This window comes from Paroedura picta, chromosome 14 (genome assembly GCF_049243985.1).
Source record: "Paroedura picta isolate Pp20150507F chromosome 14, Ppicta_v3.0, whole genome shotgun sequence".
In the NCBI taxonomy this organism is placed as follows: Eukaryota; Metazoa; Chordata; class Lepidosauria; order Squamata; family Gekkonidae; genus Paroedura; species Paroedura picta.
Genome location: NC_135382.1, coordinates 16,583,898 through 16,611,822, shown reverse-complemented (window position 1 = coordinate 16,611,822; position 27,925 = coordinate 16,583,898). Strand labels below are relative to the sequence as shown.

General features: G+C 43.8%; 1 protein-coding gene across 2 annotated transcripts in view; it reads left to right on the top strand.

The window, feature by feature from the left end:
* The window catches only part of ATXN10 (ataxin 10), a 76,148-nt gene extending 49,475 nt beyond the window's left edge, over window positions 1-26,673 (top strand). Inside the window, exons 10-11 of one of the 2 annotated variants that reach the window (XM_077309773.1) lie at window positions 10,852-10,951; window positions 26,313-26,673. In XM_077309773.1, the coding sequence (XP_077165888.1) occupies window positions 10,852-10,951; window positions 26,313-26,503 (291 nt within the window). In that variant the 3' untranslated portion in view covers window positions 26,504-26,673. The remainder of the gene's footprint in view (window positions 1-10,851; window positions 10,952-26,312) is intronic. The other variant, XM_077309774.1, reaches the window with a different exon arrangement.
* The last annotated feature ends 1,252 nt before the right edge of the window (window positions 26,674-27,925 follow it).

Below are 27,925 nucleotides of genomic sequence, written 5' to 3'. Positions count from 1 at the left end.
TGTTAAACTGCACAAACCTGGCCGATGACTGTATGTTTCTAAAGTAAGATCGGTGCAATTGAACCCTGTTACGAGGACATCTCTGAAGGCGGCCAGTGCGCCACATATGGGTGAAGGACATAAGGACTGGGGTTGTGATCAAAGCATCCCACTAATCTAGACCCCCTTTCTCTGTGTGAGCTTCTTCACTATTTTAGATGTGATTTAAAATGATTAAAATGTGAAATTCTCTGCCAGAGAATGGCATGATGACCTAAAGCAGCCTTTCTCAACGTTTTGACCATTGAGAAACCCAAGAAACATTATTCAGACTTTGAGAAACCCCAGAAGTGACACAATCACGCAGAACATGGTTGGGAAGCAGAGCTATGGACACACCTACCTGGTGCCCCTCCCCTTCCCACCCCATCCAGGCCCATCAGCCATTTTCAGAGGGAGTGGGTAGGTCAACATGTCCATATATGGTCATATCACATGATAAAACACATTTAAAGATATATAAAATAATTCCGTTCAGGAAACCCTTCCAGGGCCATCAAGAAACCTGGCCTAAGGAATAAAGAACTTTAAAAGGGGATTAGATACATTCATGGAGGAGAAATCTTTCAGTAGATGTTAGCCAATGCCATGATGACTGGCTAACCTCCACATTCAGAGGCACTAAACGTCTGAATAATTGATCCAGGAGGCAACATCAGCATAAGGCTTCATTCTCTCTGCCCTGTTGTTGCTGCTCCAGAAGAACTGGTTTACCACCGTTTGTGTAGGTTGTAACAGGCACACTTGATTGTTAATTGTATTTTCTGTGTTTCCCATAAACATAATATATGGGGCAGGTCAGAGCTGATGCTGGTCTTAACAATCTAAGGCCCGGCCTATCTGAGGCAACACATGAGTAACCTTTTAAAGCTAGAAATAGCTCAAATCACCATAGTCACTGCTTATGCTAAAAAGAATAATAGAGTTTAAAAATATTAAATGCATTCCAGCTGCATGCATGAAGGTAGATTTTTCTGTCCAACAAGCCAGAATCATCACAACTGCACAAACCCCATAGTACATAAGATCATATAACTATAAAGCCAGGACAGTAAAGTTATGCCACTTCCCCATAACAGCAGTTAGTGTTGATTCCCCCCCCCCCCTAGACTTGTAGTGGTTAGAGTTTAGGGCAAGGTCCCTGGTGATTGTCGTGGCTAGCCATGGTAATTTGGTGGAAGGGTGAACAGCTTCAGTTTTCTGAACCTCTCTGTGGTGGACCCTTGCATCCTGTCTGACTGCTTGAGATGGAACAGAATGGGGATGACTGCTTGGCTGTTGTGCTGCTCTTCCCCACTGGTTGCTTTTGGTGACTGTTGTTCATCTTTGTGGCTCTTGTGCAGTCCCACATAGGTCTGTGCTTTTTCAGGCCTGCCATGGAGAGGAGCTAGCGAGCTTTAAAAACTTGAAATCAGCTCCCAAGAATGTTCCCCCCTCACCAAGGCCGACTGATACCAATGCATGAGTCCTCCTTCAAAGATTAATGCTGCTCAACATCACCAGATGTCATACCAGCTCCAAGGTCCCCATTGACATCGAGGCACTGACCATCAGTTTCAGGGGACTTCAACAATGAGGACTTTGAGGTGCTGTTGGTGCTGAAGCATTGATGTTGTGACTCCAGTGGTTCATCTGATTGGTCCCAATGACCATGATGGTTCCTCTCAACTAAGAGCAGATCATAAGAATGGCTAATGCTTTAAAGCTGGGCTATTCTTGCACCGAGTCTAAGTCAGAGGACCCCCTTATAGAGGTTCTTAATATTCCTGATGTGGGACCTGTTTCCTTATGAGTTTCCTTCATAAGAGGTCTAATTTAGCTCCCTGGATTCAGATGATTTTGGGTTATATGGCTTCCACTACAGCTGTAATACCTTACACCAGACTTTTTATGAGACCTTTTCAGAACTGGTTTCTTAGAAAATATCACCCCACAGTGGCTTCACTCGAGTGTGCCAAGACCCATCCTGCATGCACTTCATTGGTGGTTTGAATTAGTCCACCTGTCTGTAGGAGAGTATTCAGGAGTACATACACATAGCATCCAGGTCTTTACTGACAGTTCCCTATCTGGGTGGGGAGCCAATTGCCTTACATACACTGCAAAAGGAACTTGGTCAATAGTAGAATCTAAGTTTCACATCAGTTTGCAGGAGTCGAGAAGTAGTAGACATCTGGTGTTGGACAATACGACACAAAGTGTGCATGTCCATGATTCACATTGCAGGACAAATAAACATGGTAGCAGGCACTCTGAGCAGGGGCACAGCTCAGTCACATGAAGGGCCAATAAGAGACTGTTATCTGAAACCAGTCTTCAATCTGTGGGGCACCCCAGATATAGATCTTTTTGCCACATGTAAGAATTCAAAATGTTCCCAGTTCTGCTCCCATACAGGGGCAGAACCTGACTCCTTCCAATTTCACTGGTTGGGCCACTTGTTTTTTTGCAGTTTCCTAAAATGGGCTGTCAAGAGCATCAGTAACACCCCGGTCTTTGAACACATGCATTGGTGATCTATCTTGAGCATATCAGTTAATAAATAAGCCAATGGATTACTTTGAGAGGTGCTGACATGGTGCGCCTGTTTCTGTAACAGCATAATTTTGCAGTTGTCATGTGAGCTGCTGGACAAGGGAACTAATTTTCATTGTTTTTCACATTGATCACCGTGGCAGGACATCACCTCTTAACCTTACGAGAAGCCGAAAAGCAGGCATACCGTGATTCTTATTATTTCAGTGTGCCACTGCCACACCTTGTTACGAGATGTACCTGTCATGCTGTGTATAGAACATCTTTTCTTTTTTGGTTCTCTGAAGAACACCAAGTGATGGGGGAATTACCAAAACTGCAATCTGTTCTTGTTCATTTTTCTATACAAGAAGCTACTGTTCAGCTGTCAAATGATATATTTTCAGCAATGACACTGCTTTCTGTGGTTCACTTGTGGAAACTGTAATAAAGCCCACTCTTAATTGCAATAGGGTGAAGGGTGTGTCATTCTGGGAAATTGCCACCACTTGGGTGGTTGTGGTGCTCCAATCTCTGCTTCTAGTCTGCAAGCAAAAATTGGGAATTGCAACTTTGGCATGGGATGGTGTTATGCCTTTGACAGAGGTCACAAGCATAAGAGATGTCATCTGCAATTTATATTTAATTCTTACAGACGCATAGCTTTGCTCATCTGAATATTTCTGATTCCCATTTGTATCTGTTTCCGCTGTGGAAAATACGGGGTATGTACTCATCACTGTAACTGTTGGTTTTGGGAAGGGATTCTGAAGAACTGAGTCAAATTGAGGTTACACAAGATGAATTTCTAGGACTGCTTGGCAGATTGGAAACAAGTATGCAGGTCATAATGACATACTAGCTTGGTGTGGTGGTTAAGAGCAGTGACCTCTGATCTGGAGAACCGGGTTTGATTCCCAACTCTTCTTTCACATGCAGACACCTGGGTGACCTTGGGCTAGTCACAGTCTTGTTAGAGTTGTTCTCTTCAGAGCTCTCTAAGCCTCACGTACCTCACAGAGTGTCTGTTGTACGGAAAGGAAGGTGATTATAAGCTGCTTTGAGATTCCTTCAAGTAGTGAAAAATGGGGTATAAAAACCAATTTATCTCCTCTTCCTCCTCCTCTTGTTGTTATAATCAGTCTCTGGCGTCAATGATTGGAAAGTAACAGATATCTCCCCAATTTTAAAAAGGGGTCCAGGGAGAAATTAATATCAACTGTTAATGAAAAGAGAATTATTAAACTCATCAAGGATAGCACTTGACAAGGGAAAATTCATCATGACTTCTGTAAAGTGAAGGCCTGCCTCACCAACTTTTTGGAGTTCATTTTGTAGGTTAACAAAGAAGTGGACAAGAGTAATTTGGTAGACATTATATACTCTGACTTTCAAAATGGTTTTGACAAGGACGTCACCATTGCCTTCTGAGTACAGTTAACATAAGAGGACAGATCAATGTCAGGTAGCAGGAAGCAGGAATAAACAAGTAGCTCATTCATTTCCGTTTCGCTCCGTATTCATTTCCGTTTCGCTCCAGCCCCTGAACATGCCAGAAGATGTATTTCCATATCAAAAATATAAACTGTGTGAGCTGGCAGCAGTGTGGCAGATGAAGAAAAGTGCTGTTGGTATTAGGTGATGCACACTGGAAGAAAAGAAAGAATCCTAATTTATAATATATGCCAGTGGCATCTGAACTGCCTGAGGCTGAGACCGAAAGAGGTCTTGAGGTTGTGGTGGAAAACTCAATGAAAATGTTGACTCGGCATCAGCACCAGTTAAAAAGGCAAAGTCCAGCTTAGGGATCATTAGGAAGAGGACTGAAAACAGAATGGCCAGTAACGTAATGCTCCTGTATATAGCTATGATCCAGCTTCCTGTGGAATAATGTGTGCCGCTCTGTACCTCAGAAAGGAAATTGCACAGCTGGAGAAAGTTCGGGAGACAGCAAGCAAAATGATTAAGGGGTTGAAGCAGCTTTCCTATGACACAAGGCTACAGAGTCTGGGACCTTTCAGTCAAGAAAAAAACTAACTACGGACATGGTCTTCAACCATCTCCTAATGGTTGCAGAAAAGGCCAGAATTCTGTTTATGTCTGCTGCAAGAAATCCAAACCAATCTATTATACCATCAGGAGAGTTACTTGATCCTTAGCAATCAACGGGGTGCAAATATCATAGTTGGACAAGGAAAAGGTGGCCAGGATATGGGAGATCCTGGTGTGGCCACCACAGGGTCTGATCTCTCTTCCTGACATCCCTCCATCTCATCAGGGAAGTGAGTGTCCCATCAGAGTCTGTTACCATTCCAGCATACATCCTGACAAAAGGAGCCTTCTGTCCACAAGTCTTTCAGCAGATTTTCAGGATGTGGTGGCTTCCCATAATAGACTTGTTTGCCACAAGCCACAGTTACGTCTATTATAAGCTGGAGAGCCTCTATCATAGGTTCTGGGATCTATGAATGACAGAGGATAAATAACCTGGCTTTCTTGGGATTGGACACAAAATATGCACCTTGCTTTGAGTGTACTTTTGTTTGGAGGTTTGTCTTGACACAGGAAACTTAACTACAGCAGCACGCCCTCTTTTATAATCTGATCAGCCGCTGAGCTTCTTCCGTGGCTCACAGCTGATGTGCAGGGCCGTTTGTGAGAGATTCGTGCTCTCTCTATCCCCAGCATCCAGGGGAAACTCCTTTTTATAGCAGTCTTTTTGCAAAGATGAGCCTGGAGAGGCTTGAGACACTTGCTGAGAGTCCTCACGATTTATGGAAAGTGGCTTTATTTCTCTAGTTAATGCTGATATTATCAGGACTGCAAATCATGTGTCCCATCTTCAGACATGTGAAATGCACTCGAGCCTTGCAGTGTTCATTTTCTATTGATGCCGAACTTCCCATCAGAAATTAACTTGATGTATACCTTCTGGAATGAAAACTGTCTGAATATCTCAGTAATTACAGTGTCAAAGAGAGAGCTTTACATTCTGTGTTGGCATGCCCGGACATCTCCAGATATTTTAAACAAATATATTCCAGACTTTATTTTCTTGTAAGAGGGTGATCTTTACTGTTATATTGAGATATGATGTAAGGTTGCTGAAAATGGAGGCTTTTTTTTTATTGTGCATGCAATGGGATTGTTTAGCCTTTGGGAGCTTTTGTGCATTTGAAAGTTTACAAAAACTTTGGCGACGCGATGACTGACATCACCTGACATGGAAAATCCTTGTGCTTAAAATGAACACTCTGTCTTCAGCTCTCCCACAAATACATCTAATGAAAGGTAGACTTGGAACATATTTTTGAAAATGTTTAGTGGGATTGTTTTCTGAAATACAGCACAGTAGATGACCTACGCTGGGGCATCAGGATTGTGAGCTCTATTCTGAAAGTAAAGAAATCGGCTATAATAATGAAACTGTTGTTTAGTTGTGCTTCTGAAGACGCTTGTGACAAACTGAACTGAGGCTGCAGGGCAAGAACACAGTGGCACCCTGCCTCAAAAACAGCTCAGAGCTTGGGAGTTGGCCACAGGTCCATATGTTCCATCAGCCTCCATGCTCTTGATCTTAGCCAGGGCTTGGCTTGCTGGTTTGGTTAACAGAGACCCTCTGTAGCTTTAGTGAAGCCATAATTCTGAACCATGGTTAATGTAGTTGAAAGAGGGGAGGGAGAGTCTCATGCCAGAGAAGAAAGGGGCAAATGTAAAGAATCACATAAGGGTTCTCAAAGAGGGTTCAATGATGGCCCTGGAAGGGTTTCCTCAATGGGTAGGAGTTAATTTTTTTTAATTTCTTAAATGTTTATTTGGAGATATGACCATATAAGGTCATATTAACCTGCCCCCCCCAATGGCCAATGATGGGCCTGGAGGGGGTAGAAAGGGGAGGGGCCCTGGGTAGGTGTGTCGACATCTCTTCTTCCCAACCACATTCTGCACAGTTACACCACTTCTGGGGTTTCTCGAAGCCTGAAGAATGTTTCAAGGGTTTCTCAAAAGTTGAGAAAGGCTGAGTTAGAAGAAGACAAAGGGTTTTTATACCCAGCTTTTCACTAGCCAAAGGAGTCTCAAAGCAACTTACAATCTGTATGTTTCTCATTATAATTCTTTTACTTTGCTCAAGTAAGACAGTATTAATAATTAGCAATAAATACCGTATTTGCCGGCGTATAAGACGACTGGGCGTATAAGACGACCCCCCAACATTTCCACTCAAAATATAGAGTTTGTTACATTACATTACAGTACTGAAGTGCACCCGGCGTATAGGACGACCCCCCCCCCACTTGGAGGCATGTTTTTCAGGGGGGAAATGTAGTCTTATACGCCAGCAAATACTGTATATATAAATGCTTACCGAATTGGCATTCTTTGCTTGGCTTGTAAGCAATCATCGTATTCTCTCACCTTTGCCTATTTTGCTGGGAATGACTTGCTGGCACAAAGAGGGGTCGGGGATGCCTTTGGATGGTGTGCCACACCTCTCCCTCCCCAAGCATCTCACTCTCTGGAAGGAGTCCCTTGAGCATCCTCATGCCGGGGCCAAGAGGCTGGGTGGTCCACCTGCAAGGACATCTTTGCCCATAGCAGAGCACAGGAACCTGTGGAACTCCTTATAGCTGGAAGCACAAATTATCTCCAGTGCTGCGGATACACAGACTTCACCTATAGCTAAACTTGGATATTTTACTAAACAATTGTATTTTCTTCACTTGCCATAAATAGGTAGGTGATGGGAGATTCACCCTTTAGTACCCGGCGGTGGTTAACCCTTGCCCTCTCTGTCACTTTCATGCTCTCAATCTACCACCTTCAGAGAAGGGGAAATAGCCAGGTGCCTTCTTGGTATCTGCATTATCCCTGCAAGGCAAATAGCTGGGGGAACCGGGTGTTGAGCTTAGGAAAGTGACGCAGAGAGAAAAGATTAAATCCACACAGGGGTCTGCTTGGTTTCCTGTTTTCATTAGTTAAGGCACTATACATTTAATTACTGCATATGGCAGACAGCACCAATATCTGCTGAGAAACACATTTTTAAAGAGTTTTGCAGACAAAGTGAGTGTACCTAGGAGTCCTTGTGTCAGTCTTGTACTGTCACATCTGGCTGCATTGCATTATTGAAATGAACCATTAGAACAATTAGTTTAGTTTATTAATACGATCAATAATCAGCAAAAATATACGTGTGTGTGTGTGTGTGTATATACGTGTATATATTTGCTGGTCTTTGACACACACACACACAATTGATCACCAAACACAAAATGAGCGTTGATGACATAAATTAATACAGCATGCTGGTAAAACTGGCAAATTTGATTAGCTAAAACTTTCCTTTCCCTAAAAATTCAAAAGCAGTATTTTGCTACCTCACTCCAGATTGACTTAATCCTGTCTCTCAGTAGAAATGTCACAAGATGCCCCTCTGCCCGTTCCAAATAACTTTCCAAGGGCTTAAAGTGAGACAGAGCGGGGATTATTAGCTTGTTCCTTTCATCCTTATATAGTATACAATGTAGCAGAATGTGAGATGACCATTAAAACTATATATATAGTACTCAGTCCAGGTGCATTAGTATTGAATGTTGTTTGTTGCATGAATCCTGTCAAATGCTCAATTAGTAGTTCAATCCAGTCCTGTGTTAGTCTAGTTTAAGCCTTTTCAAACCAGGAGGCTGAGACTATGTACGTAGCACTGCTTGTCGTGATTTAGGTTGGAGATACCAACAGAGATGTGCAATTTCCAGAATTTTTGAGGTCATTGAGGTGGAATGTGTGGGTTTCTGGAGGGAGGGGGATATGTAATACTTGGGGGGAAATGGAAATCTGAAGAATACTTCCTTATGAACCTAAAATTATTTACTGCTGTTAATAACATAAAACAATCAGAGTTCAGCATATATAATTGCACTGCTTGGCCTATTTATGGAATTTAATTCCTGCATTTTTTTTTTTTGTGCTTCCATGTTTTTGACGTCTTGAGTTAAGGAATGAACGTCAAAAAGCAGAAAGCACAAATTCTACAGTAAACCAAAGAAACAATTTCATTTTGAGCGAAACAATCTCAGCAGAAATATTTGGATATCTAGTAAAAATAGATAATATTGGCAACATTGACTTCTATGGTGTATCATAATCATGCACATTACAGCATTGTTGCATCTACAGCAAGCACAGAAATTATTGTCATGCTTTCGTCATAATTTTCAGATTGTGTCTTCAGCGTGTAACAGCTTGTCCAAAGGATTTTATTCATTCCAAAAATGAACATTTTTCAAATGCATTTTTGTCATTGCTACCCAAAATGTCTGTCTCCCCCACATGCTGATACTGAATAACACCACAGGAAAAAATGGTGCCCCCCTCCACACTTTCACATTACTAGATGCCAGTGAGAAATCCTTGTCTTGTAGCAATCAGAAAGACTGGAGAAGCAAGGAATAGTTAGGTACAGCTATAAATAGCTATGTATAAATAAACGATTAATGCAAATCATAGTGATCAAGCCCACTTCCATCCACCATTTTGCATCCTGGTTGTCAAATAACCATGGTTTGTTTCTGTAGAAGTGGAGTTGATAACAGCTAACCCCATTCCATGGTCAGACTACTACGCCCTAAAGGCCTGGCTGAGACTTTCCTCCTCAGTTGGGTGCCAAGCAAATTTTGGCTTGCCCAAAGAGACTTTTGGCTCCAAACAGATTCCTGAATGCTCTGTGGGACCCAGTGCCTCCCAGCACATCTCTAAATGAGCTAGTCATCAATTGCCATGACTGGATGCCATTGATAAGATTGCCCCCTGACAACCTCTCCGTCCCTGGCAATACCAGGATCCTTGGTACACCGAGGAGCTCCATAAGATGAAATGGGAACTGAGATGGCCAGAGCAAGTTTGGAGGAAAACTCTCAATGAAGTATTGAGAACAAACTACAGGGGAATAATGAAAACCTATGAGATCATGGTGGAGTCAGTAAAACGCAGCTTCTACTCCGCTTCCTCCACATCTGCGAGCTCACGCCCAGCACAATTATTCAGAGTGCCAAATCAGGTGCCAAATCGGAGACAAATTGGACATCAGCTGTGAGGCATTTGCGAGCTGTTTTGCAGATAAAGTCTTAATATTTCTCCATGTCCTTCCGCCAACCTTGGAAACCGAAAAAGGAACTAGAGGCCCCTTGGCCACCTTTGAAGGATACTCTAGACAGTTTCAGATGACTCTCGCTGATTGAAGTGGAAAGGATACTGACTTCGATGAGGCCAACCACTTGCCCCCTAGACCCCTGCCCCTCATGGCTAATCAAAAGATTGGACGTGAGTATAGGGGACCCCCTCTAGGAGATAATCAACCTCTGCTCTCAACCAGAAAATTTCTGGAGGGGCTGAAAGAGACAGTAGTTTGGCCTCTGCTGAAGAATCCATCCCTAGATCCTCAGGAGCCTGCCAACTACCACCCTCTCTCACATTTAGCATTTCTAGGGAAGGTGGTGGAAAGAGCTGCCACCAACCAACTGACAGCTTTCCTGGAGAAAGCTTTGGTCCTAGACCCAGTCCAATCAGGCTTCTGGCCTGGCTGGGGGTTGAGACAGCACTGGTCACCCTGATGGACAATCTCTGCTCTTAGCTGGACTGAGGCAGGTTGCTGCTGCTAATACCACTTGACATCTCAACAGTGTTTGACACAGTAGGCCATGAACTACTAGCTTACTGCCTTGCTGATGCCAGGATATGGAGAAAAGCCCTTAAGTGACTGATCTCGTTTCTTTGGGGTCACAGACAGACGGTAGCAATAGGAGAGGGAAGATTTTTGACCTTGACCAGAGCCAGGGCTTTCTCTGTCCTGGCTCCCTACTAGAATGAGCTCCCAGTACAGCAAAATTGAATCAAATATTCATTGTTGAATGTCAAACTGGATCGGCAGTATCAAGATGTCCTATACTATGTTGTGATATGAGTTCTTACCATTCTTAATTGTTCTCACTGTTTAAAACATGTATTTAAATCAAAATGTTATACTGTACCACATTATGAAAGTTTCGGCATAAATCGTCCACAAGAATGGGTGATATATAAATATAATAAAACAAATAAGTTTGCTTGGTATAGCTGTATAAATAGCTATACTTAATTATAGTATTCAAACCCACTTCCAGCTGTGGTTTTGCATCTTGGTCTTCAGATAACCATGGTTATAGATGTAGATTGTTTATATGGATTAGGATGGTGGATCTTTATTACCTATTAACAAAGGGAAATATTATATGACATGTTCCCCCCCCCCTTTTCTTACAGGTTTATGAGCTAGATGGCATCCCATTGATCCTGGATAACTGCAGTATTGATGACAATAATCCTTGTATCCTTTTAATGATCTTCGAATCTTGTAAAGAAGGTATTCTAGCATAAACGGTGGGCAATATATGTAAATGCTACTTCATGGGGAAGGCACAGAGCTGTTCTGTCTCAAGGGCAAAATCTCTGGAGAGGTTAATTTGTCAATTTCAAAGAGACCGGGAACAGAACTGAAAGTTTGAATGTGTCAAAGATCCCAGTATTGACCACCAGCTCCAGTGTTCTTATATACTATTTACCACCAGTAAACCTACGTTAATACAGTAACTGTGACCTTCAGGGTGGATGGGGAGGATTACAGTTTGCTTTACCTAAATATATAATTGTTTAATGGAAAATTACAAGATGCAGAATAGTGTCCATGCAAATACATTGGAGGCCAAAACCCTCCCCCCCCCCCAAAAAAAAAGAAACTTCAAAAGGAACTCAGATGCTATTTCTTGTTTTTAGCACATCTATAATCTATAATTAAATCTCATAATCTCATGCTAAAATGGCCTTTGCTGATGCTTCTTTTGAAGGGTAGCAAATCAGGTGAAGAATCTACATGTTCTTGGAGTGTCTTGAAATAAATGGGGCTAGCTGAGCTTTGTTCTGTCTTGTTTTCTCGCATTCCAAATGTCCGAGATTCAGTCTTGTCCCTTTGGATTAGGGTTTGCAACAGAGCCGAACCAAACTTGGTCATCGTAGCCAGTACTGGAGCATTGGCTTCAGCTCACATCTGAGCGGTCAGCTGAAATAAACAGGTAGGGAGGGTAGGAAGCAGCTCATCACCTTGGCATACTTTATGGAGTTTGACCAGTGGAAAAAAATATTTTCAGCTCATATATCTGATGATTTTCTGATGAAAGAACAATAGAGGATTCTGTTGTCGGGAGCTGTGACTGGTGGATAAATTCCAATGGAAATATCTCACTGCAAGAAGGTTGTTAATTTAAAAACTTTTTCTCACAAAGCTTGTTTATTCTAAAATCCAGAGGGATCCAAGTTCAGGAGGATGAAAAGATCTGAAGTTTGAAGCAGACAAAGCGGGGGGAAGCAAGCTTGCTTAACCCACCAGTCTCCCCTTCCCCCAGTTGCTCTGGCTAATCTTCCCTCTTTGGTGAACTGGCAAGAATTGAAAAGGAAATGTGTTGTAGTGTTCAGAGTGTAGGACTAAGATCTGGTAGATCTAGGGGAAAACTCTGACTCTGCTGCAGGAGCTGGGTGGCCATGAGCCAGTCACACACTCACGGTATAATAAATGTAATAAATAATAATAACAACAACAACTGCCACCTACCGACAAGGGTTACTGAGAGGACAGCATGGAGAAAAGTGGAAGCCGTGTTGGGTCTCCATTTGGGGAAAATGGCAGGATATAGAAGCAGTAAATCAGATAAAACAGAGGTTTTATTCATAATTATTTATTTATAACTCACCCTTCCCCAAAGGCTTAGGGTGAGTAGCAACATATAAATAATAGTTCAAAATAAGCAACAGATATCAACATTCGTAATTCAGAGTTAGAGTAAAACATATCTTCTAAGCAGCCTCCTCTCTTTCTAATGTAAGGGGTAATGTAAACATTGAGGGATAATTGTTTAGCTGGAGTTCTGAGCAGACTGATGTTTTGGGCAGAGAAGCCAGATTTCCAGGATTGTTTCTGGCCTCAACCGTAGGCCTGGAAATGTCCTATGTCCCGCAGGGGATTTTACCAGGCCATGGCCAGCTTAACAATTTAAAGTAGGTAAGTAGGTTTTGAAAAGGAGGTGGGGCAGTAATCTGGAGGCAGCAGTAGGTGGGGAGCAGTGACAGTGATGGCGAGGAACTGTAATTTCCCTCCCCCCCCCCGCCAGTTTCTCACAGAAAAAATAATCCATATCTGTATTTTTTTTAAGCCATATTGCATAAAAAAATTCTAGGCATAAAGGTCATGCAGGGTTCCACATATCTACAGGAAACTCTAGATATGCAGATTCGTATACATTTTCTTCATGACCCCCAAAGTCATAGACTAGGCTATGCCTGTAGTGGCCTCATGGCTTAAATTTTGTGCAGATACGTTGCCCTCTGGTGGGCTTGCTAAGGCATCCAAATGGCCAACTACCACAAGGTGAGAGAGTCCTTCAAGAACTTGGTCTTCACACCCTCAGCAGATGGGGAGGAGCCTGCCTCAGAGTCCACCATTGTACAATGTCTGAGCTCTGCAGCAAGGGCCTGGCAGAGATTGGAGGGTCATTGGGAACCTTGGGTGATAGGGAATAGGAACATAAGAGAAGCTATGTTGGATTAGGCCAGTGGCCCATCTGGTCCAACACTCTGTGTCACACAATGGCCAGAACCCTGGTGCCATCAGTAGACCCAACAAGTGGCCAGAACTCCAGAACCGCCCCCTCTATTGTTGCCCCCCAAGGAAGAAGACTATAGAGCATCACTGCTCCATACATAGTTTTTATCTATACCTTGTGGCTAAGAATCACTGATGAACCTCTGCTCGGTATGTTTATCTAATCCCCTTTTGAAGCTATTTAAGCATGTAGCAGCTCAGGGCAGTTTTACAAACATCATATCCAAAATAGATTGGCCAAATTTAAAAAAAATGACGAGGGGGGGGGCAACATTGACCCGATGAAAACCCTTTGGAAGTATAAGATATGAAGAGTGACTGCACTTCACTGAAAATGGAGGGAGGGAAAATTTGCAACGCAAGTAAAGGTGGGGGGAAAAGTGAGTGTAACTAGTAACAGTTTTAGAAAAGGTTAAGTAGTAACTAGCAAGTGAGCCTCTTGTGGCGCAGAGTGGTAAGGCAGCCGTCTGAAGCAATGTCCATGAGGCTGGGAGTTTGATCCCAGCAGCCGGCTCAAGGTTGACTCAGTCTTCCATCCTTCCGAGGTCGGTAAAATGAGTACCCAGCTTGCTGGGGGGCAAACAGTAATGACTGGGGAAGGCACTGGCAAACCACCCCGTATTGAGTCTGCCATGAAAACGCTGGAGGGCGTCACCCCAAGGGTCAGACATGACTCGGTGCTTGCACAGGGGATACCTTTACCTTTACCTAGCACGTGAAACCTTTGTCTTAGCATTTGTGTCATTTTTCAGGGGTTGCTTGGACAAGGCGAGGCCTGACAATCAATCCCATGGGAAATGGGAGGCAGTAGATAACCATGATAAAGAGAAGCCATGTAAATGAAAGGAATTACTATAGATGCCCCTTGACAAAAAAAATGGCTATAGCTATCCTTGAAGTTCCTCGGATATTCTCCTTACGGGGGAACCCAACATTCATATTGCCTGAGGCTGTGCCTGCCTTGTGAGCCTGGATATTCTAATGTACACAAAAAATACCTCTATTCATTTTTCATTGATAACAGTAATTGAGGCTGCAGCTTAAACCACGCTGTTTTCTACCAGACAAAACTAATTCACGTAATGCATCCAGTCTGGGAGCCGAGGATTGCAAGAAATTGCCTCAGGACCAAAGGAAGGTACAGCCTTAGAAAGTGAATCCTCTTCGCCTTCAGAAATCAATAAAGAGCTTATCTGCTAAGGCCTCCATCTCATCCCAATCAATTTGCGATTCGGTGCTGGCGAAATATTAAATTTAGTAGCAACTTTCTGTCAGTTTCACTTGTGCTCAGGAGAGAGAAGCAACTGTAGTGTAGCCACATGGAAGTCTCTGGAACCACTTCAGAATCAGCGGTTTCAGGATGGCAGCCAGAACAATCTTTATTCTTCAGCTGCGTTCTGTTCTTGCACACATGTTTCTGCGTTAAGTCGGTCGCAAAAGGTTCGGAGGATGGTGTGCTGTTGAACCCTGGCCTGATTAAAACGAATCGAAAGACCTGTGCAGTAAATCTTCGGGGCTGTGTTAACACCATCTGGCAGCTCTCCCCAATAACAGAAACGCCGTCTATGTTTGAAGGGGGAAGCCCTTGCTGCCATTCTGGGATAACGTGCCCCCCATGGGCTTGCGAGGAGCCAAAGTTGGCAGCTTTTGCGAAAGGAAAACCTGTGGTTTCTTCTTGGCTCTCCTATTACAATAGCTGTTGTGGATCCACACACACAAGAGTCTTTCCTCTGGATAAAATATTGAAAGCATAAATACGAGCTAATTTTTACATACTCCCGCACTTGAAGAGAATTTTCTGTCATTACGTTCAGTCGGACCATCGGCTCAGAGGTAGATTCAAAATACTCTTGACCTCATGGCAGTAGTTAGTATAATTGTGGTTCATGAAACCTCAGGATAAAATCGAGGAGAAATCCAGTCGCTGTGGTCTGTAACAATGGCAGTTTGTTGTGGGGGAGCAGATAGGCATGGCCTCCGGAAAGTGGAGCCTGGAACAGGCCCCATACTGCGAAAGCAGGCCGCACTGCTGAGGAGAGCAGAAGCAGGGGAGGGAGAGGGGTAGGAAGAGGTTTCGCTTCAGCCAGCTGGGAAGCCAGTGGCCAAGTGCACAGCATGTGGCTGCTTTTTATTTTTGTTCAGTTGGTGGCAACGATGAAAATAATGTTCATACTTTCATAGTCTTGCACTAGAGAAAAACACGAATGGTGGAATGGCGATGTAGTGAATTTGCTGTTCCCGTAGCAAAAGTAGTGGTGACAGAAATCAGACTCTTTCCCCCCTTTTGTCTCTTTATTCATTCATAGATACCCTACAGCAGTGGTCCCTAACCTGCAGGCCGTGGCCCGGTGCCAGGCTTCTTACTGCGGGAGGGGGGGAGAGGGAATCAGGGCCGCGCATCGTGCATGCGCGGCCGAAATCGCGCATGCACGGCACTTTCGCGCACGCGCGCACATGCAAAAGTGCCGCGCATGTGCAAAAGTGCCACGCATGCACGATGCGTGGATGCAGCCGCGCATGCGCGATGCACGGGCAGGGCAGTTGCCCTGCCGGTCCCCAGCCTAAAAAAGGTTGGGGGACCACTGCCCTACAGTTCCCCCCCAGTAGAAACCTAAAGTTTTATTTTTAACAATTAAATTCTGCAAAAGTTGTGTCTGGGAAACTCAAGCACATGTATGTATGTTGTCCACCAGCAGCTCTGAAATCTTCTTGGGTCTGGCAGTAGGCCTTCTCTCCAGGGGATGCAATATAACCTAAGAATTCTTATCTGTTTAAGCCAGAGGAAGAATTCTGTCCTTAGCTGGCTGGGGTGGCCGGTGGTGATGGAGGAGTGAAGAAAAGAACTTTCTCTCCCCACCCCCTCCCATTAGTGCCTTGCAGGAGGAACCTTGAAGGAGTAATCCCCCAGGACAGTTGCTCTCCCATTGCCTGGGATCCTGCCAGCGCTGCATTCTGAGAGGGGAAGAAACACTCCTCTCCCATCCCAGGGACTTCTCAGCCTGCTAAGAGCCAGCATGGTGTCATGGTTAAGAGTGGCGTACTCTAATTTCAAGAACGGGGTTTGATTCCCACCTGCACACGAGGCCTGCTGGCCAGCCACAGTTTTCTCAAAGGTCTTTCAGGCCCATCTGCCTCACAAGGTGCCTGTAGTAGGAGAAGAAGGGAAGGGGATTGTAAGCCCCTTTGTGACTCCTTTAGGTTGAGAAAAGCAGGGTATGAATCCCTCCTCCTCCTCCGCATGAGGCCTGCTTGGGTGACTTTGAGCCAGTCACAGTTCTCTCAAAACAACCTCAGCCCCACCTACTTCTCAAGGTACCTGTTGCAGGAAGAGGAAGGGAAAGTGATTGTAAGCCACTACAAGACACCTTAGGGTAGAGAAAATTGGGATATGAAATCCAGCTCTTCTTCCAAGAGCAGTTGGGGCTTGAGAGGACTGGGAGAAGTTCATAAACTGAACACATGCTGTGGAATTGAGCCCTGAAAAAAAGTGGCTTTGCTGCTGCTTCAGCAAAAACAGCCTGGTTTACTGAACTCCATCCCAAAGCTGGCTGAAAAGGGGGGGGGGGGTGGTATCCCTTTCTTTCCTGGCAGGGGCAGAAAGCAGTTAAGCACTTGGCAGGTCAAAATCCACGACTGCAGGGCTGCATTTGTAAGGGGAGGTCACGCATTCTGGCCAGCCTTTCTGCAGACGGAGAAGCACAAGGCTGTCCCTTGGCCCCTCCTGCCGAGGCTCCGTCAGAGGCCAGCAGATGGGGAAGGAGGGAAGCCAGGAGCCGGTTCCACTGAAGGCTAGCTGGGACAGCAGTTGGGCTTTTACAGCGTGATTGTGTTCTTTGATTGTAAGGTGGTTTGTGCACTTTTGGCAAACAGTCTTTGGGATGAATTCCCACCCTAGTTGCATGTTTGGGAGGAGAAAGCACAGGCAAGTGACTGGACAACGTTGTCCTTTTAGGATCTGGCCACCAGCACATATGTAAGCATCCCAAAAAAGAGCCACTTCAAATTTTTTTTTTGTAAATTAAAAAAAAACCTGGGAATTCAAACAGTCCTCCAAGACGATTTTCAGGGGCATCGGGAGAAGCAAGGGGGAATTCCACTCTTTTTGCTGTTCTCTGATCCCAAATTGCTTTTGTTGTTAGCATTCTTCTCCACGTGTTCAGTGGCAGGTGTATATGTGTAAGGCTGTGAGTCGAGCATGCATTTCCACAACTCACTATAATGTGTCTTCCAAGTGTTGCTGTAGCACAGAAATGGCTTTTAAGTCATGTCTAATTTGATAGGCATCTTTTGATATTTTAAAATGCTTGTCTTGGTTCAGACGTAACAGTAACCCATGGTTTGCCTCTAGGTCCGTGGTTCTCAACTTGAGGGTCGGGACCTTTTGGGGGGTCGAATGACCCTTTCACAGGGGTCGCGGCAGGGGGAGCAGCTTGGCCGGGGGGGGCACCGCCACTTTTGCCGCTCCTCCTGCAGGTGGAAAAGAGTGAGATCGGCATGGTGGGACAAGAGGCAGAACTGAACTGAGAAACCCTGGAAAAAAACCTATTTATATACAATCAGGAACAATGGATCTTCATCCCATTGGTCAGCTTCGGTTTAATTTCTGTGAAAGAACACTTGCATAATTTTATGGTTGGGGGTCACCACAATACGAGGAACTATATTAAGGGTTGTGGCATTAGGAAGGTTGAGAGCCACTGGGCTAGGTGAAAGAGGTGCTCAGGTTTGTATACTCCCTTCTCTCCTTTCATCCTTGCTATTTCCCTGAAGGTTTTTTTGCTTTCACAGCAAACCAAAGCTGATTGTAGCATCTGAAATAGCACACTTTTGACTTGCACTTTTCCTGGGAAAATGACTTAATCCTGGTCTCCAGGGCAAGCACATGCCACATTTTGAACATACCATTGAAGCATGGCTAGCTGCAAAGTCTTGTATAAATTAAATAGTACTGACTCCAATACCAGTCCCTACTGCTTACTTCTCTGTATTGTGAGAACTGTCCAGTGATTCCTACTCTTTGCTTCCTGCAACTTAATCAATTTTTATACTGTTAGATATCCTCTTATCCCATGGCTGCTAAGTTTTCTTGGGAGTCTTTGATGAGGTACTTTGTCAAAAGCCTTTGGAAAGTTCAGGTATATAATTGCTTTAGGATGCTTAGGGCTGATCCTGCGTAGAGCACGGGGTTGGACTAGATGGCCTGAATGGCCCCTTCCGACTCTATGATTCTATGATTCTTATGTTTACTGGGTCACCACCGTCTACATGCTTGTTCACTTTCTCAAAGAATTTCAAAAGATCTTCTCTCAACAGACTTTGTCCCTTTGTCTAGCAATTTTATCTTTGATTACAATTTATCCTAATTTGTCTGGGATAGACATTAAGCTGACTGGCCTGTAATTTCCTGGTTCTACTTGACTTGCATTTGTTTTTCCAGAGCCTGTGGTCCCTCCTGTTCAATCCATTGGGGCAGACCTTCCACTTTTTAAAAGAAGCCTCTTTACTTGGTATAGCTTCTTTGACTTGCGTTGTTAACTACAAAGTCCATCTTTTGGTCTGGGCAGTGCCTTTCCTAACCTGGGCAACACGTTGTATTTGGGCTTCTGTTAGCACAGTTTTGAATAGATTCCAAACATCCTCCTTCTTGTGTTTCCCCTTCAGCTTCTTTTTTCTCCCATTCCTCACATTTTTTTAAGTTTCTCTCTTTTGAAATGTTACAGTTTTGGACTTTAGGGGTAACTTTCCATTGACCTGAATGCTGAACTTAATAGCATTGTGGTTACAGTTCCCAACTGGTGTAAGAACATCTATATCTCTCACCAGGTCTTGAGACCCACTCGGAATGAAGTCCACGTTCATTACTCCTCTGGTTGGCTCTGTGAGCAAGTGTTCCAGTGCACAGTCATTTATGATGTCTAGGAATCTAATTTCTGCAGCATGACTTGAGCACGTGTTTACTCAGAATTCAGGATAGTTGGAAGTCCTTAAATATAGTATTGGTTGAGGCCAGGGTGAGAAGATCTTGGGGCCCCCAGGTGGAGCTAGGTCATCGGCCTTATCCGCCCCCCCCCAAGGCAGGTACCACTGTCTGGAGAGTGGGGTAGGAGTTTTTCACCACTGGGCAAATTGTTGTCGGGATTGTTAGAGATCTTTTGGAGTTTTATCAGGAAATAATTATTTGTAACCCAGCTCGAGCCATTTTTTCGGGAGTGGCAGGCTAAAAGTCGAAATATAAATTAAATAAATAAATTATATTAACCGCATTTAGTCACTTCCCTTATTTCCTTCTCAGTCTCAAGATCAGGAACAAGGGTTTGGCCAGGTGAGTGATAATACACTCCCACTTTTAAGTAACCCTTAAGGCCTAGTACTTCCACCCTGCTGAGGAGTTAATTCCCTTGACTTTTCTAACTTATTTGATTCTATGCCCTCTTTGATGTCGTTGCTGAAATATCTGTGTTTTTAAAAAAACGTATAGAATTTTTGGACAAAGTTCTCTAGAATATGAAAGAGAGGAGGGTTGAAATAAAAACAGCTTTTAGAACTAAGAATCATAACCACAGAACATTTGGCTTCACATTGTCCAAGAGTGTGATTTTTCTTCTCCCTTTGTAAAACCAAAGGATTTATAGTTAAATTATAGGTTTCTATTAAAAATGTCACTTAAAAATATGCAGCAAGAATTCTGTACCCTATTTTTGGCTTTAAACTAACATTATATGCTAGGATTTAGGGAAATGGAGGACTTTTTCTCCTTTTAGTTTCGTAAATCTAAGGGAAGCCTGATTACTTCTGCAGGGTTTTTTTTTTAATTAGGCCGTTTCTGCATACGCAGTTTGATTCTGATTATCACTGAATTGAAGCTGGTATCCTTTCAGTTCGTAACCTGTTCCTGCACTCTGCACATTTCTTATTTTTCTTCTCCAAATCACAGATTACTTGTATACTATTATGAATAAAACAGCCAACCTTCCTGCCTTCCCTTTCCTTTCCTCTTTTGGGCTGTGAGTTGGTCTCTGCTCATTGGTCAGTTTCAGGAAAGGGGTACTTTCACTTCCAGGTAGCCATCTTAGTAGAAGGTTTTCCTGCCTTCAGCTTGTCTATGCTCCAGTACTGCTTATTTTGATTTTTTAAAATATAAGCCCCCCCCTTTACGTCTTCTGAGAATCAGGGTTCAGCATTAATGTCAGAACTATAGATAAGCCTTTCATGTGAACCGCCCCCCTTTCCTCCCAATATGTGTATCACATAGTGGGATGGGGGGGGGGGGAGAGTATATTGAAATATGCTCCCAAGAGCTGACACTGCATTGCTGTTTTTTGTTCTTTTCTTTAAAAAAAACCCTCAGGACAATCTTTCTATTCTATTTATATGCTGATTCCAACCTAGGCTGTATTGCTCAACTAGTAAAACACCAGCCTGAATATCAGAAATTTACCAGTTCAAAACAACCTGTGGCCGTTTCTTCTCACAGAATTGGCCATTTTAAAACATGGACAAACAAAAGGGTCTTCTGGTCCAGAGTTTTGAGAATAAATAAATCTTAACATATGTCATCTGACCATACATATGTTCCCAAGCTTGTACATTGTCCATTTTTTATGGGAAGAGGGCAGTTGTAAAAGAGAACTGATGGGTGGGAGAAAAGAGTGCTTAGCCTTCCTGTGAACACTGTAAGGATGACCCCCAGGTTTGCGATGTTTCTCCGATTCAGTCCAAAACTTTACATTTCTCTGGGTGGTTTCTCCAGGCCTAGAAGGGAACTGCAGGCCTTCCTGGTGACGATAACACAATTGCACACAAAAGTTGCTACTGAAAATGGGTGCCTCTTTTTGCATCTGTTGTGCATAAATGCTGTGAAAACCACAAACAATACTGGTGAGTGTTCCCCAAAGAAATGGCAGTGTGAAAATAATGTTCCTGTCTGTGCTTCAAAAATTAAAAGAAGCAAAACAAACAATACCCCAAAAAACCACCTTCGTACATTCTTAGTTCCCTGATCCTCCCCCCCCCCCCCCGCAAATCTCCCTCCATCAACAGTTTTCCTGGGTTTAGCTGGTCTCAGAGTTCAACTGGGGAACAATGGATTAGAAACTGCCTGGGGTAGCATTTTCAGAGCAAGATCAGGCAGGCAGAAGTTTAAGCACTCACACACTGCCCCACACATTTGAGTGAGGGGAATGCGAGGCTAGTGTCGTTTCGTTCTATGTACTTTGCTCTTCGTGCCCAGAAAAATCTTCATAGTACTGTAGCGCATCTAGAACAATGGCCTGTACTCCTTAATGACATCATGTATAGCAGAGATCTGCGAATATTGTATTTTGTGTAATTCTAGCTTAACGCAATGATATATAATTGGAGTGAACTTGGAGGGGGTGGGAGTGGGACACTTTCCTGTTTGTGTAGGGAAGGTACAATTTATATTATTTTGTTTTACAGAAAACACTCTCTTGACATAGCATTAGCAAAAGGCACCTCGATGTGTTGTCATCGCATAGCGGTGGTGAAAAGACTCTTAAAACAAATATGCAAAACCGGAGCTCCCGCGATGACTGTGTAATTGTAGTTTGGCAACAAACGGGTCCATGCTCTTATCTGCCGTAACTATGGAAACATTAGAAAGCATTCTCTCCAAAGCTGAGCGTACAATAACGCGCTTAAAGTGTTGGTGGGATTACGGACTTCAGAATATGTTCAGTGTTCTGTCCGTCTTTGGGGACAAGCAAGAGGGTAATGTGAATATTAACTGGGGACTCACTTTAATCTCCTGTGACACTTAAGTCTGCATAAATCCGCTTCCAGCCATCCCAAAGTCTCGGGCTCACTCAGCATGTTAAGAAGGAGAGTCATCCATATTCATGAATCTGAATTGGAAGTGTTGCGTTAGGAACGGAGGAAGCGGCGAGCACAGCTGCGCCATCCAGATGCTTACTGGTTCCACGGTGCTCAGCCTGCTATGAGACAAATAGCAATTAAGTGACACTCTCAGTGACGTCTCTCGTGCTTTGGCTATATACTTGCATTATTCCGTTCTGCAGTATCAGCGATTAGCAGATGTTTATGTTTGGCAGTCTTTTAATGACAATTTATAATGGATGCCTAACTTTACAGATAACCTGAAAGTGGTTTTGTATTCTGTGCTGCCCCTCCCACTGCTGAGCGGAGGGCGGATCCATGCAACCAGTGACTTCCTTTTACTCTGGGGATGGCAGTGGTGACCAGGGCAGAGTCTGCACTTACTTTGTTTATTCCATTGTCAATCCTGTTGAATCCAGATCACTTTGAACTCGGGTCTTCCTCTTCCCCCCCTCCTCATTGAAACAGGAAAGTGTTCTGCATGTTGTTAGGGTAGTTCAGTGGGGGGGGGCAAGCCTCTTTCTTCTCTTGAAGGGGGGGGGAGAGGAGCCAATCAGGGAGCCTCTTTCTTTTCTTGGAGGGGGGGTGGAGGATCGAAAAAGGCAGAGAAGGGAGAAAAAATCCAGGACCGACAGAAGTTGAGAGAAATTAGGGGCTTCTCCTTTAAGGCAAGCTTGTCACATGACCAGGTGTGGCCTATCAGAGGTTCTCTACCATGGAGCTTGCTTTCCCAATCCGGATTTGAAAAATATTGAGGGTTAAAAGAACTCTTAAGATATTGCACAATAACGGTAGGGTCACTCCAGATCAGTCCTTCTTGCTGCAGAAGGAAAATTTAAATCACCCAAAATCCAAACGGAAATCGCATTCTGTGTAGACGGCAGGGACTGAATCGAACTGGGATTGGAATAAAAGCTCTGTGCAGTTTACACCCAGGTTAGCTTCCCCAAACCCTTTGGGACTTGTATGAAAAAAGAGGACTGAGTCCAAAATCTACTGCCAGCCCTGCATGGTCGAGGATCAATTTTGTGAAGTTAAAACGTAGACTTAGCTGGTTATGTTTGTCGCACTGCTGTGTATATTAATGTTCTATATGAACACGATAAGGGTCATTAATGACCATGAGGCAGTACTTTCTGGTTCCATATTTAAAAACAAATCCCCAGTAAAGTAATATGTTGCAATGCCCATCTTAGGTAGTGCCCGTGTCTTCCTATCACCTCTGTGAATCTGATGATGATGATGATGATGATGATGATGATGATGATGATGATGATGATGTTAGACACTGAATCATGTCTGACTTTTGGCAAACCTATGGCTCAACTGTCACCATGTTTTTTGATCTTGCATTGCTTTTTTTAGTTGAATGATGCTCTGGCCAGCATCCATTTTCATCCTATCTAACCTCTGCATTCTTTGTTGGCCTGGTTTCCTTTTACCACTGACCAATCCTAGCATAATTGCCCTCTCCATTGCGTTGGATCGCATGATATGGCCAAAGTAAATGAGCCTGAGTTTTGTGATTTTGTCTTCCAGTGATATATCAAGCCAGGGGTAGTCAAACTGCGGCCCTGCAGATGTCTAGCGTTCGCTGGCAGGGGGCTCCTGGGAATTGTAGTCCATGGACATCTGGAGGGCCGCAGTTTGACTACCCCTGTATTAAGCTTTAGGCGCTTTATTTGACAGACACCCTTAAAATGGTTTTGCATTATCTCTGCAGTATGATATCGAAACAGACTTCTTGCGAAATCTGCAGTGTCCTCCTTCAAAGCCGATCTTAAAGTTGCCAAAATAGAGCTGTGGTATCCAAGCTGCGGCTGAATGTGGGCAGCTTTGGTCTCTCTGTGTGCTTTGAGTCCACCCTTTCTCTTGTCTACCTTCTCTCTTTGGCCTGAGATTCACAGGCTTCTGTGGTCCTTCTCTGTTCATTTGGTCTAAAGTGGTTTGGGGAACAGAACCAGCAGGAGTTGGTAGTCCAGTAGGCTTCTAAATCCCGCATTCAGGTCATGTGACTGTGTGTTCTTTGTTTAGTGTGACGGTGCCATGTAACCATAGTGCACATTGACCAATCTCTTCCATGCTTTCCGCAGGCTTTATTGTTTTGATTGGCATTCTTGCCCAACCCAGACTCCCTTCCAGGCAAAAATGCCACATGAGACTCTAAATTAGCAGAAAAATATGAGGAATATGAGCAAACTTCGCATAGCTTTTCTTCTGGATGTGAAGCTACATGCTTCAAGTAATTGGTGCCCTGCAGGCCCTTTGCTGTTGTATGGCATGAGTCACAATGCAAGGCTCTCTCTCTTATGGTGGTGTTGCGGGAGTAATTATGTTTTTCTATCACAACACCTCGTTTGCCACCATTGAGTGAATCTTTTTATGGAACGCTGAGAAGTGTAATTTATTGATGATGGGAATTATTAAATTCTGGGTCTAACGTTTGCCTTAAGCTTTGCTTGTAGGGAGACCACCGTGAAAGAGGACTGAGCGGAGGCAGGCTGTTTCAAGTCCTTTTCTTCTAAGCAAGAACACTGTAGCAACACAGTTAGTGGGGATTAGTCTTTATTAAAATAATGTAATGTTCTACAGAAATACAGTCTCAGAGCATAACTATATCTATCTTTCTATATAAAATGTGATGGGTACTTCTGACAATGTGCAAGATCTCTAATTGGCCTTCAGGGAGGAGGGCCCTTCCTCCCCGAAGGCAACTCAGAGGAGCTGGTGCACCATCATGAAGTACCTCAGGGCCTCTGATTGGCCCTCACTGGGAGAGGTCCCTCCTCCACTGAACATCAATCACAGGCTCTCCCCCATCACCTCTCACACTCCTCCCTGACATCCCTGCCTCTGTGCGGGGCCAGGAGTGCCGGGAGCCTCTGCCCTGGGGTGTTGCACTTGACCCCCAGCTTCCACATGGGGCCAGGAACGCCATCAGCTTCTGCCATTGGCTCTCTTGCTCCTCCCCAGCTTCCCAGCCCCTGCACAGTGCCAGGAGTGCCAGCAGCCTGCACCATGGGGTATTCTGTTCCTCTCCAGTATCCCAGCCTTCGTGCGGGGCCATGAGCACCTGCAACCTCTGCCATGAGGTCTCATGCTTCTTCCCACACTCCCAGCCTCCATGCAGGGTCACGATCCCATGATCTTCCTGCCTTCTCTGGCAGCTGGTGGGAAGCCAGCCATGTACTCTCCCCCAACCCCGCTGCGCCCACTGCCCTCCTGGCTGCAGGGGCGGTGGCAGTGAGGGGCTGCCAATTCTTAGCCCGCGTTTAAAGCAGACTTTGTCCCCTAGTACAGTGGTCCCCAACCTTTTTATCACCAGGGACCGGTCAACACTTGACAATTTTACTGTGGCCCGGGGGGGGGGGTAGTCTTTTGCCAAGGGACGTCATAGCCACCTGAGCCTCTGCTCCACTTGCTTTCCTGCCGGTGCCCCTGACTTTCTGCCGCCTGTTGGGAGGCTCTGCCAGCAGCAGCTGCGCAGTGCCATGCCGAGGGGGAGCCCCAGCCATAGCCGCCGGAGAACACCAAAGGTGAGGGCAGGGAAGCCCCCAAGCAGCAGCCAGGGAGGAGGACAAGGAGCAGCGGCCCGGTACAGAATGATCCACGAACCAGTACTGGTTCCCGGACTCGGGGGTTGGGGACCACTGCCCTAGTATATATATAAAAAGCAGGAACCAGCCAGGAATGATAACACGAGAGAAGATGAATAATGTCCTGAGCAGTTATTGAAATAGAAAAAAAAAGTTAAATTAGATAATTGTGAGAGAAAACATCATCTGGATACTAATATTTTGTCTAGGAAAGTGCATTTCTTTTGTAACTTAATGCCTTTTCCCCACCCCTTGTAAATAAGTAGCTTGATGAAAATCTTAGAACAATATCGATATTTGAATGCATGGCTTATAGACAGCTATTGCATATGGTCTTGTTTTTAGACATTTGGGAAGTTTATAGGAACTTGTTTGCAGATCTCCCACTACTGTTACGTTTTTGGATTCTCTTTATGTATATCTCCTTCTCCCCCCCCTTTTTTTTAAAATTCTTAATTGCTCTATTTTAAGGTTCCTGCCTTTTTTTTCCTGGGCATTTGGGGCGGTGGTGGAGAATAAATAAATTTTTTCCATTTGGGCTGCGGATTTATCAGTATTACATTTCTGGCACTTATATGATCCATCTTGAAATTAAGACATTTCTTAACTTAATTCAACAGTTATAAGCCAGTGGGCCGTGTATGCCATCCACAATCTCACGGAGCAGAATGAAAGAAATCAAGAGCTTATTGCCCGGATGGAGCAGCAAGGACTGGTTGATAGTTCCATCCTTGAGAAGACAGGACTGAAAGTGGAGCGGGAAGATCAAAAGTTAATTCTGAGATCTATCAGAAAGACACCAGATCTCTAAGCAACTAATATGTGAAGTTTCCTTTCACCTACTACAAATACTGCTTTGTGAGCACTTCAGAAGCTTTTTGACCAGCCCATTAGAACTATTTTCCTGAAAGAATAAACGCCAAAGATTAAATCACCACTTAACCCTTTTTAAAGTGAATAAATGTGTAAGTATGAAGCAAACCGTGTATTCCAGACTGCAGTTATTTGCTCTAGTTAGAAATGTTTCCAGCTCTTTTGGGCCCACAAATTAGAAAATGCAGTTTCTCCACAAAATGGATTTATAGCCACAGATTCTGGATGTTCCCCCAAATGTGGCACAGACATTACAACTAGGGTTGGGTGCTTCGGCACCTGAAGTGGCTGTATGCTCCGTGTCACAGTGAACGGCTGCTTCGGGTGCCAAAGCCCCCAACCCTAACTGACCCACACTGCTTCTGTTGATGCATGCCCGTTTTGCATGAGACGTGTATCTTGCACTGGAAAATTATTACTATTACTATTGCTACTGCTACTACTATTACTATTAGTAGTAGTAGTATTTATATACCGCTCTTCCCGAAGGCTCAGGGTGGTTTACATGAAACAAGAAAATGATACAGGTAACATAATTTATAGAACAACAAGGTGAATAACAACAATAACATTAACATAATAACAATACATAAATGTGCTTTGCACAATAAATAAATGTGCTTTGTACAAAACTCAGGTAGGGATAGATTGCATGACAGATGGTGTGAATTCCTGTCCCTTCTGTGTCCATTAGCACCCAAGGACACCCTCTGAAGAACTAAGGAGTGAAATTTGCTGCCATGTCACTGAATCATTAGAATTGCTCCCTATGATTTTTTTTAATGTATTTAATTTTATTTATTGATTAGATTTTTAGACCGCCCTCCTGGAAATGCCGGCTCAGGGTGGTGTACAAAATTATGTAAAATACAAAATTAAAACGGATAAAATTAAGTTTTAAAATTAATGTAAATAAAAAACGGCGCACATTGTTCAACAGATATCAATTTGGCATTGTAAAAACAATGGGTGATTGCATCACCATTAGTAAATTCCTTCAATCTCATTTTCTTTCCTCCTCCTTTGGTATCTTGTAAAGAGAATTGGAAATGGAGTTAAAACTGCTATTGCAGTAAATATTAGGCTCATTGCCTGTAGGGCTAGTCTCTGTCTCTGGAGAACTGGGTGTCTGAATTTTATTTGTTCCCTTGGTAAGTCCATCTGCTTTCCCTTCTATTTATTTTTTAAAATTTATTTGTTTTCTGCTTCTCATGGACTTTTTCTGAACTCTGAACTACTTAAGAGGTAGTTTCTCACTGTGATTAATCCTAGCAGTTTCTTTTTACTCGGTTGCCTTTCCAAAACATTGACAAAACTCATTTCCAGTTAATTAATTCAAGAGGAGCTGAAGAATGGAAGA